The sequence below is a fragment of the Ahaetulla prasina genome, chromosome 11 (assembly GCF_028640845.1).
Source record: "Ahaetulla prasina isolate Xishuangbanna chromosome 11, ASM2864084v1, whole genome shotgun sequence".
In the NCBI taxonomy this organism is placed as follows: Eukaryota; Metazoa; Chordata; class Lepidosauria; order Squamata; family Colubridae; genus Ahaetulla; species Ahaetulla prasina.
In genome coordinates, this window is record NC_080549.1 from 14,354,224 (window position 1) to 14,366,247 (window position 12,024).

The window sequence follows — 12,024 nt, forward strand, 5'->3', positions numbered from 1 at the left end:
GAATGCAGAACTGTATTGCCCTGTGTGCTCTGCCCACTGCCAGGAGCTCGATCTTTAAGGGGTTCTAGGTTGACTCATCCTTCTATCCTTCAGAGGTCACTAAAACGAGGACCCAGATTGTTGGGGGCAACATGCAAAAACTATTTCTACCTTGTGAACCATCCAGAGTGTGCTGTAGGCACCATGGGGCAGCATTTAAATGTAAATGCTATCACTATTGCTAAAAACACTCTTGGGACGGTGCAAGCTTTTACGACACAGAGTTCTACCTACGAAAACCAATGAAAAGAAGTTCCAGGCCAAGAAAGCTGCTGTTATTCAATAATGTATGCGTTTATAGGAACTTCCATTCTACGAGCTAATGTTGCTATCCCACAATTAAGATGGCAAGAACTTCGGGAGAAAAGCACACACCTGAAAGCGTATCTTTTCTGCTCAATATTGCAATTCCTATAAAGGGAAACAAACTTTAAGGCAACGGAGCTCAGGAATTTGGCTGCTTTTTCTCTGGGCTAAAGTTAACTCCCCTATGCAGAGCTCCAGGCATAAGCAAACCTTCCCAGCTCCCCCTTCACCCTGCACCCCACCGCCCAGGAGTTCTGAACCAGACGGTCGAGGCCATCCATGTTCATTCCGCTCCTGGGATTCGCTAGCAGTTGCTACCAGTACTAAAAATTTATCTTTTTAACAGCTGCAAACGCCAGACTCTAATCCTGCAGCCGTTCCACTAGAGAGACCCCAGTTTTTAAAATAGTTTTCCTTGAGAAGGCAGCGCTACCGAGTCTTCTAGGCCTCTGGTCACATAAGAGGACTATAGAGAATCCCACACAGCAGAGTTGAAAGAGTTTCCACAGATTATTCCAGCAATCTTGTAGTATAAATTAAAAAAAAAAAACCGACAACTTGGATGAGCGAGTCCAAGAAAAGCTGTTGCTCTCAGGCGCTTTGTTAGGAAGCCAGGATGGCAGTTATTTCAGGACATGCTCTCTTGTCCCGTCCTGTTGATCTCTTTGCTTCCTTGGTTCTGCTAGGAGATACTCTTGACGCTTCATGAGAAGGCGAACACGTAAGCAGGTGCTATGGGTCCTTCCACAGTAAGTTGTCTAGGTCATGCCAGTAAAGGAAAAATAAAATAAAATACATGTGCGGGAGGGAAGGGGAATTCTGCAGATTTCTGGCATCTCAGGCAGGGATCGAACACATCTTGCAGCTCGATCCAAATTCCCTCCTGTATCAAATTAAAAAGGAGGAGCAAAATAGGAGGTGTGGGGAGGGGGAGAGAAAAAGGCTAGCGGTGGCGTTTCCGGTTGCTACTTTGCAGGTTATCAAAAGGAAGGCAAGTCGGGAGGGCTGGATGCTTCAGCGGGCTAATCGGGCAGTGGAGGAGCCGAGCGGGAGATGGCCGCGAGACCAGCCGGTGGGAAGGCAGGTTGGGTGGGATTTTCCTAAGAAGCCATGCCAAGCAAGAAGCCACCGACGAAGCCTCCGGACAGCAGGACGTTCCTCTTCAGAAAACTGACCGCCTGGAGTGAGAAAAGAAAAGTTTACAGGGGCTGAGCTTGGGCTCTTTCGGATTTCTGCTGCTAGAGCTATTAAAAGGTTCCTCACCAAGCAGGGTTTCCTTTGGGAACAGCGGGGAGATACAATGACACAAGAGTAACACCAGCCACTTGGACTACCGTTGTGGCTTGTCGGCCCCTCCAGGACGAGGAGGAGGAGACATAGGAGTCAAGATCGGCATCAAGGCAACCTGAGAGCTCCGAGGGGGAAGAGGGAATGGAGCTGTCAGAGAGAGAGACAGAGGCGGAGCCTGGGCTGTCCGTCAGCCCTCAGATGGAGAGTCAACAGCCCCCAGGTCTGCAGGTGGCTGATGAGGAAGAGGAGGAACAGCGCCTGACACATAGATGCGCAGAAGGCAGAGAGGAGAGCAGTGGAAATCTATGGGCCGATCCTTGGGACGGAAGAGCCACCGCTGCTAGTGAAGCCCCACCCTAGCTCTGGGGATAAAAGGCAGGGAGCAGAGATGAATAGGTGTGGCAGACAACTATTCATTTCCCTGTCAGACAGATTTGTTAGCCTGCGGTAAGAGAGAGAGAGAGAGAGAGATTTTGCCAGGACTGCTGGTGCTTCTAATAAAGGCAACATTTATTTAACTATAGAGGGTTTGTCGTGTTTGGGAGCTGGGTCAGAACAACTACAGTGGATCAAAAGCAGCACTCAGCAAAACTCTCCCGCTGTCCAGAATTGTCTCCCTCTTCCAGCTTAGAAAATACCTAATTGCTTTGCAGTTGGGCATCTTTATGTAAAGTTTAATGATATTTCTTTAGCGTGTTGGGTAAACCATGCTCTTCTGGTTCCCAAACAATGATTTATACTTGAGCAGTTTCTGCAGAACCAACATTTATGGTTTCTCCAAAATTCTGTGGCTAAACAAGCTGAGGTTTAACATGCGTAAACCAGAGGTGGGTTTCAGCAGGTTCCAACCAGTTCTGGAGAACCGATAGTGGAAATTTTGAGTAGTTCGGAGAACCGGTAGTAAAAATTCTGACTGGCCCCAACCGCCATCTATTCTCTGCCTCCCGAGTCCCAGCAGATCGGGAGGAAATGGGGATTTTGCAGTATCCTTCCCCTGGAGTGGGGTGGGAATGGAGATTTTACAGTATCCTTCCCCTGCCACACCCACCAAGCCACGCCCACCAAGCCAAGCCACACCCACAGAACCGGTAGTAAAAAAAATTGAAATCCACCACTGCCGTAAACCCTGTCTAATAACTGGTTGATCAGCTCATGGAAGACTTACAGACCAGATGGGAGCAAAGACCCCAAAAGCTAACAAAGGGAATTGAGCAAAACTACTGACTGTTGCCTGATTTAGTGGATTCCTCCAACGGTGATCTATCAGGCCAAATGCAATCTAAGCAGACATGCCCTGCGTATGTCCAGAGATTTGTCAAAGTTGCTTGGAGGGGGAAGAGTGACAATGCAGGTGTGTTGTGCTATCTACGCAGATTTGGAAGGAGTATTTGTGAAACTCTGTTAGGGCATTTGCTGACCTGTCTGGGTGCCTTTATGTGAGAGAAAACTGTGCCGCTGATTTTCCACAACTGTGTAACTGTTACTTAACTAGGAAGGAAAGCACAGTCCTGGGAGGACTGCAGATTGCTAAGCTTAATTCTTTGGTCTCTCCTTCTCTATTGCATCATGAGTCTGTTTTTCTTACTCACACCCCAGCGATCAGCCGTCCAAAACCCATCTTTTCGCAGCGTTGGCTTTCAGTCTCACCTCATCGAATTGGCTCTTCACCTCTGGCGCCAGCTTGCTGGAGGTGCTCCCAGAAAACTTCAGGTGCTTCTTAGCTTTGGTCACGTCTCGCTCGACCATCTTCCAGTCGATCTTGACGTACCCCGTGTGGTTTGCAAGCTGGAGCAGGGAGAGGTTTCATGAAGCCAGGGTCTGCACGTAAAACCAGGTTTTCCTGGACAGTGTGCTCGTTTCCCCAGTTGACTCACTTCATAACAACAACAACAAACAAAAAAAAAGGGGCATGCAAGGCAAGACATTTTCTGCCCAGGGAAGAGCAGAACTACTGCAGAATAAGATCTCAAACCCCCGATCCTTGCAGGCAGCTCCAAAGGATACCACCATCTTATATCTAATCACCCTGCAAGACTGGCAGGGGTATGAAAAACCCAGACCTCACAGCAACTGTCCTGATGTTAGCCATACCAATAGCACTTAGACTTATATACCGCTTTATACTAGCACTTTACAGCTCTCTCTAAGTCAGCGGTTCTCAACCTGTGGGTCGGGACCCCATTGGGGGTCGAATGATGATTTGCCAGGGGTCACCTAAGACCATCGGAAATATGGGAAGTATACTTGCGAGTCAAAGAATCGCACTCCAATGGTTGACTCCACAAGCCAGCTGCAGGCTCTTCAAATCGCTAGCCGAATTCGGCTTCAGGCACGATGAATTAAAAAAGAAAGAAATCTTTGCTCTGATGTCTCCCTCTCAAGCCAGCTGCAATCACTCCCAATCGCTAGCCTAATCTGGCTTCAGGCGCGATAAACTTAATAGGGGAGGAGTCTCCACTTTAATGCCTCCGTCCTCAAGGCAATCGCAAGCAGTTCAGATCACTAGCCAATACGGCTTCAGGCGCGATAAATTCAAAACAAAAATAATTTTACGGTTGGGGTCGCCACATCGTGGGGAATTGCATTAAAGGGGTCGCAGCACTACAAAGGTTGAGAACTACTGCTCTAAGTGGTTATTTTTACAGAGCCAGCATCTTGCCCCCAACAATCTGGATCCTCAGTTTACCCACCTTGGAAGGATGGAAGGCTCAGTCAATAACAATAGCATTTAGACTTATATATATCGCTTTATAGTGCTTTACAGCCCTCTCTAAGTGGTTTACAGAGTCAGTATATTGCCCCCAACAATCTCGGTCCTCATTTTACCGACTTCAGAAGGATAGAAAGCTGAGTCAACCTTGAGCTGGTCAGGATCGAACTGCTGCCAGTGGGCAGAGTTAGCCTGCAATACTGCATTCTAACCACTGGGAAGGAAGGAAGGAAGGAAGGAAGGAAGGAAGGAAGGAAGGAAGGAAGGAAGGAAGGAAGGAAGGAAGGAAGGAAAAGGAGGGAGGGAGGGAGGGTAATAGCACTAGCACTTAAGACTTATATATCACTTTACAGTGCTTTGACAGCCCTCTCTAAGCGGTTTACAGAGTCAGCCTACTGCCCCCAACAATCTGGGTCCTCATTTTACCCACCTCGGAAGGATGGAAGGCTGAGTCAACCTTGAGCCTGGTGGGATTTGAACTGCCAAATTGCAGGCAGCCGGCACTCAGCAGAAGTAGCCTGCAGTACTGCACTCTAACTACTGCGCCACCGAGGCTCACTTACATGTAGTTCATGTTACTGAACTACAGGAGAGTCACATGTTCCATGTTCCTGATCTCTACAAGCAAAGGTGTCCCACAGGTAACAACAGGGCATCCCACAAGATACAATAGTACAAGGCTGCCCCTGACCTGAATATGTCCATAGTCTAAAAAGATTCTATATTAAAAGGTGAGTAGGTCAAATCTGAAAGTGCCACATGGCCAAGTCAAAAAGCAGGAGACTAAAGGACTCCATTAAACTACCACCATTACTATCACTGCTACCGAGTGGTGCGGTGGCCTAGAGGTAGATCTCTCGCCTCACAGTCAGGAGGCTGTGAGTTTGATCCTAGGTAGAGGCAGATGTTTCTCTCTCTGGGCACAATTGAGAATGTATCTGCTGAACTAAACTCCACACTGGCGACAGGAAAGGCATCTGGCCAGTAAACACTCAGCTCCATCCAGTTGCCCCGACTCCACCCCGCAAGGGATTATGGGGTCGTTAAAATATGATGATGATTACTATCACTGCTACCATGAGATTAAAACATGAGGGTGAAGCTCTTGCTGCAGACAGATGCCTCCTTGTACTGCTGACCACTCCCAAGCCCATGGTGCATAAACACCAACCTGGAGCAGAAAGAAGCCTCCTCCCACTGCGGTCGCTGCTAGTTTGCCAACCTTCTGGAAGATGAATCCAGTGCACCTGCAAATCACAACAGAGAGTGTCAAATAAAACAAGGCTAGATGGGAGTCAGTTTGATGTAGTGGTTCGGGTACCAAGCTCAGAACCCAGGAGACTGAAGTCCCATCTTAGACATGAAAACCGGGCCAAACACCAGGAGCTCCACCTTAGGCATGAAAGCTGACTGAGTGACTTTGGGCCAATTACCAGGAGATTGGGAATTCTAGTCTCCACTTAGCCATGAAGCCAGCTGGGTGATCTAATGTATTTATCACCAGAGGGACTGGGAGTTCTAGTGCCGCCGGAGACATGAAAGCTGGCTAGGTGACCTAATGTATTTATCACCAGGGGGACTGGGAGTTCTAGTGCCGCCAGAGACATGAAAGCTGACTAGGTGACCTAATGTATTTATCACCAGGGGGACTGGAAGTTCTAGTGCCGCCTGAGGCATGAAAACTGGCTGGGTGACCTAATGTATTTATCACCAGGAGACTGGAAGTTCTAGTGCCGCCTGAGGCATGAAAACTGGCTGGGTGACCTAATGTATTTATCACCAGGAGACTGGAAGTTCTAGTGCCGCCTGAGGCATGAAAGCTGACTGGGTGACCTAATGTATTTATCACCAGGAGACTGGAAGTTCTAGTGCCGCCTGAGGGATGAAAGACGGCTGGGTGACCTAATGTATTTATCACCAGGAGACTGGAAGTTCTAGTGCTGCCTGAGGCATGAAAGCCGGCTGGGTGACCTAATGTACTTATCACCAGGGGGACTGGAACTTCTAGTGCTGCCTTGATTTAAAGTATCGCCAAATGATCTGTAAAAAAAAAGTGGATATTGAACCCCAGGAATTATGGCACCCCTTGACTGATCTCGCTCGTCCGTCACCCATCCATCAATCCGAAGCGCAACCTGCACACAGAACAGCCTCACCATCCTGTGACGCCTCCAATCGCCAGCTGGGTGGCCACATTGTATTTTTCCTCGTTGGAAGTTGAACTTGGTCCAAATAGTTTGCGCCACCACGGTTGATTCTTGGTGTATTCAGATAGGTCCAACACATCCTCATCACTGTCCTGCCTCCCTAAAAAAAACAAACAGGCCAAAATCATAAAGGGAAAAAAAGAAAAGAAAAATAATATCTGTGACTTATAGGAGAAGGAAGTTTAAAAGGTAAAGATAAAGGTTCCCCTCGCACATACGTGCTAGTCGTTCCCGACTCTAGGGGGCGGTGCTCATCTCCGTTTCCAAGATGAAGAGCCAGCGCTGTCCGAAGAAGTCTCCGTGGTCATGTGGCCGATATGACTCAATGCCAAAGGCGCACGGAACGCTGTTCCCTTCCCACCAAAGGTGGTCCCTATTTTTCTACTTGCATTTTTTACGTGCTTTCGAACTGCTAGGTCGGCAGAAGCTGGGACAAGGAACGGGAGCTCACCCTGTTACGCGGCACTACGGATTCGAACCGCTGAACTAACCTTTTGATCGACAAGCTCAGCGTCCTAGCCACTGAGCCACCACGTCCCTCTTGAAGGAAGTTTGCAGCAAAAATGCAAAAAGAAGTGGCAGAAATGCACTTTCTCAGATGCAATTCAATCAATCAGTCAGTCAGTCAATCAATCAATCAATCAATCAATCAGAATAGAGCTGGAAGGGACTTTGGAGGTCTTTTCAAACACCGCTCTCATCCATGGATTGTTACCCATAATTTATTGAGTAGTTGGGAAATGACATCATTTGCAAATCAAAAACAAAAAAAAACCCCAATGGTTTGCTGCTTCACAGGCAAAAATATTAATAAATCATAATCAAATCACAAACAAATCAAGCATGTTTTAGCTTAGCATATTTTAGCCGTGCTGGTGCAGTGGTTAGAATGCAGCGTTGCAAGCTAATTCACTGCTGACGGTCAGGAGTCATACTATCTCTATTATGCCAGTCTGTCTGCAAATATATGAATTGAATAGAGATGAATGTAGACAGAAGAGCTTGTAGAACCGTAATAAATATGTTGACTTATTTTATAGGCTCCTCTAAATGGCACTTTCTATTTCTGACATTGGGCATCTGTTTCTGTTAAATATGCTCAATTACTGCCATCTTAAATAACAACAATGCCTACAATTGTATTGGGTGCAAAGCTCAACAAGTATTATTCACTTGATACAGAAAAGAACTTTCCATCTCAATTTCCTTCCAGAAAGTGTTAAAGCTCATAACAAAACAAAAAACACAAGCCATGGTGACAGGGAAAAACCCAGAAATACTGAATACTTCATGACCAATTAAATAGCTCAAGAGCGCACACATTTTTGTGTTTTCCAAAACTCTTCATAATACAATTAATTGTTGTTGCTTGCGCCTGTATAGGGTTTATTTATATCAACTAACATGGAATGCAAACATATTAATGATTAGAATGGAAAGAAAGTTTCATTAATTCGCTACTTTGCTTCCCAAAACATGACATCCAAAACTGTGTATACTGAACGTTAACATGAACTGAAATCCAGAAACATCTGAAACTGTAAAAGGAATCCTTGTCTTTTAGTTTAGAATTACTATTATTGGCCAAGTGTGATTGGACACACAAGGAATTTGTCTTGGTGCATACTCAGTGTACATAAAAGAAAAGACACCTTCATCAAGGTACAACACTTACAACAATGATAGTCATAGGAGATAAATAAGCAATCAGGAAACAATCAATATCAATATAAATCATAAGGATACCAGCAACAAAGTTATACTCATACAGTCATATGTGGATGGAGATGGGTGATGGGGAACACACGTGCATGCGCAGGGCCAGGGCGCATGAACGGGGGCGCATGCATTGCATTTTGGGGATTGGGGCACGCGCACGTGCATTCGCGCATGCTTGCTTTGGGCACTCGGCACCAAGAAGGTTAACCGTCACTGCCCGATACCATTTCAGACAAGCGGCTAGCCAATCTCTTCATAAAAACCTCCAGTGATGAAGAACACACAACTTCTGGAAGCAAGTCATTACACTGATTAACGGTTCTGATTGTCAGAAATTTCTCCTTAGTTCTAGGTCGTAGCTCTCTTTAATGTGCTTCCAACTTACTTCTTGTCCTGCCCTCTGGTGCTACGAAAAATAGGTTGAACCCCGCCACTCCCTTTGTGGCAGCCCCTCAAACAATTGAACACTACGGTCATGTCACCCCTAGTCCTTCCTTTCTCTAGACTAGCCGTACCCAATTCCTGCAACCGGTCTTCCTATGTTTAACCTCCAGCTAAAACATACAAAGAACCAGCAAGTTAGTTGATTGCTAACAGAAGACGAGAGAATTTTTCAAGGGCAGTATTTTTTTAGAGCAAGCCAAGTGCTGTGTAACTGATACCTAGGATGCAGCTACGTCAGATGCCCCATTTATACCCACAGATACTCAGCTTCTGATCGTCAGTCACTCTCTCTCAACTCAACACACTCAGCAGGGCTGTCTAAGCAAACCCTGAGTTCTTTGCCCCCAAGGAAAATGTACCTATGTACAAAATGAATTTTTGAAACAAAGAATGCCAGAAGTGGGTCTGTGGGAAGAGCAATAACATCTTATTAAGAATGGCTTTTGAATCACTAATAGCAATAGCACTTAGACTTATATACCGCTTCACAGTGCTTTCCAGCCCTCTCTAAGCAGTTTACAGAATCAGCGTATTGCCCCCAACAATCTGGGTCCTCATTTTACCAAGCTCAGAAGGATGGAAGGCTGAGTCAATCTTGAGCCTGGTGAGATTCGATCTAATCAAAATATACATAGTTTTATTTTTACCGTACAATGCAAAGGGATGAGTGGGGAGTGAAATAAAAGCAAAATAAGGGGTTTTGTTATTTCCAGCCACCGATCTGGAAACTCAGCTGAAACAGACTGAGAAAGAACAGGTCTTTAAGGGTGATCCTGAACATGGACTGATTAAGTGACAAAAGTTGGAAGGGACCTTGGAGGTCTTCTAGTCCAACCCCCTCCTCAGGCAGGAAACCCTACACCATTTCAGACAAATGGATGTCCAGTCTCTTTTTAAAAACTTCTAGGGTTGGAACATTCACAACTTCTGGAGGCAAGTTCTTCCACTGATTAATTGTTCTAACTGTCAGGAACTTTCTCTTTATTTCTAAGTTGCTTCTCTCCTTGATGAGTTTCCACCCATTGCTTCTTGTCCTGCCCTCAGGTACTTTGGAGAATAGCTTGACTCCCTCTTCTTTGTGGCAACCCCTGAGATTTTGGAACACTGCTATCATGTCACCCCTAGTCCTTCTTTTCACTAAACTAGGATGTAGTAAAGCCACAAGCAGGACATCACAGTTTTAGATCGACACTACTGATCTTAACAATGCAAGAGTTGTATAAAGGAAGCCTAGAACTCCCGGGAGCTGTGTTGGTTGCTAAACTATTTGATGCAACTACCGCTTTTCCAGGTCTCAAATAATGCCATTACTCTCAACACACATGTACACACATGTACAGAGACTTGTTTAAACAAGTGTCTCAGCAGCAACAATTCCAAACTGCTCCAATTCCCCCAGGATATGTACCAATATTACCCCAATTTAAGGACAGTTGCCCTAGAGAGTTATAGCCAAATGAGTAAGGGGAGAATGTTCTGATTGCCATGAGAAAACTCTGGGCATTAAATAAATGCAAAAATATATATAGAGATGCTTAATTTTGATGTCGTGCAAATGTACAAAATGAAATGGGATATATTTATAATAAGTAAACATGAGTGGATAGAAGCTTTTGTTTTTAAAGAGTGAGTCCAAATAAACTATTAGGCATCTCGGAGTAGCCCAAGCAAAGAGTGTTTAAATTAAAGGACCACAACTTCTAAAATTAAATTTCTAAAATTAAAGGATTACAATTTCCATTTCAATGTTTTGTCAAACCTAGCAACTTTAAAGACACCTGGACTTCAACTCCCAGAATTCCCAGCCAGGGATTTTTTTTAATAAAAAAAATAGTAATAATTTAATTTTGCCATTTCTTCCCTTTATATATAATAAATATAATAATATATAATAAATATATAGAATTGTATAAAAGTAAAGCTATTAGTCTTAGAAAAGATAAGATAAAGAAAAAGGGACAATGAAGAAAATATAACAGTTAATTGTAGCCTATGACTATCATTAAGTGTTGTATCATCAAGTGTTAAATTTGTACCCTATGACTATCATTGTTGTAAGTGTTGTACCTTGATGAAGGTGTCTTTTCTTTTATGTACACTGAGAGCATATGCACCAAAACAAATTCCTTGTGTATCCAATCACACTTGGCCAATAAAAATTCTATTCTATTCTATTCTATTCTATTCTATTCTATTCTATTCTATTCTATTCTAACAGTAAATGAGATATGGGGGGGGGAAAGTATAAAAAGAAAAGAAGGCCACTAAGAAATTGTGTTTAAAAAATAGGATCTATTTACATGTCGTATGTTATGTGTTTGTCAGATTGTGTGTTATAATAAAATAATAAAAATTTAAAATAATAATAATAATTTCATTTTCCCTCCAGGACCATACATGGCAATGAGATTTCCTCCAGCAGCTTTCAAGGGAACCTCCCTGATCCCATTCCCCTGCTCCTTGGGGCATCTTCCTAACACCCCTGTAAGGTAGGACCAGCCAGCAGGGGTACAGGCCTGCGGTCCAATCTCCCAGGGGCCGGGGAAGATGGGTAATGGAGTCCAACAGCTGGAGAAGGCACCAGCAAAGTCAACACACCTTCAAGGTAGTCCTTCCTTAAAGGGGGGGGGAGGGAGGGAGGGAGAGGAAGGCCCAAGGGGCGGAGCCAACCCACCGACCGGCCTCCCGCGGTGACGTCACTCCCGCGGCGACGTCACTCCTTTATTCCCAACGACGGCGGCGGGTGGGGGGTGAGGGAAAGTGGGCGGCGGGCGGCCGTCCCTCACCTGGCATGATGGTGTAGAGCCGGCGCTGCTGCTGCCGCGCCCGTTTCCTGCGCTTGGCCTCCTGCTCGAGGCGGATGAGGGAGGAGCACGAGTGGGCGCCGCGGCCGTAAGGCGGCTCCACCTCCTCTTCCTCCTCCTCCTCCTCCTCCCCCGGGTAGGCGGACCCCTCCATGGGCGCTCTGGAGGGCGCATGCGCGCTCTTGCCTGCGCGTGGAGGGAGCCGACTAGCGGCGCCGCCCTGAGCTGCGCGGCGTTTTGTTGGGTCACCTAGGCGACGGTTCGGTGGGCGGGGCCGACGCGCGCTCTGTTTGTGGGCGGGGTTGTGGCGTCATCGGGCTAGGCCACGCCCGCTTGAATGCTAGCAAAGGAGAGGCAGCTTTCAGTTCTCGCGTGAAACGGCGCCTCTGAGCGTGTACAGAGTTTTTTCCCCACCTTCTTCACCCTCCCGTGCCGTTGAAAGCACACCCATGCTGTGTAGGGAACCCAGGCAGCAGCCTCACTGAAATAACGTGGCTCAGGGCTC

The 12,024-nt window shown here is 46.1% G+C and overlaps 1 protein-coding gene across 1 annotated transcript; it reads right to left on the minus strand.

The window, feature by feature from the left end:
• Window positions 1-309: 309 nt before the first annotated feature.
• FUNDC2 (FUN14 domain containing 2) lies at window positions 310-11,688 on the minus strand. Its single transcript, XM_058196715.1, has 5 exons — window positions 11,502-11,688; window positions 6,502-6,652; window positions 5,517-5,592; window positions 3,283-3,420; window positions 310-1,523 (listed from the first exon to the last, which is right to left on the minus strand). Exons 1-5 carry the CDS (start codon window positions 11,671-11,673, stop codon window positions 1,446-1,448), a joined length of 615 nt encoding a protein of 204 aa, XP_058052698.1. The 5' UTR covers window positions 11,674-11,688; the 3' UTR covers window positions 310-1,445.
• Window positions 11,689-12,024: the final 336 nt, after the last annotated feature.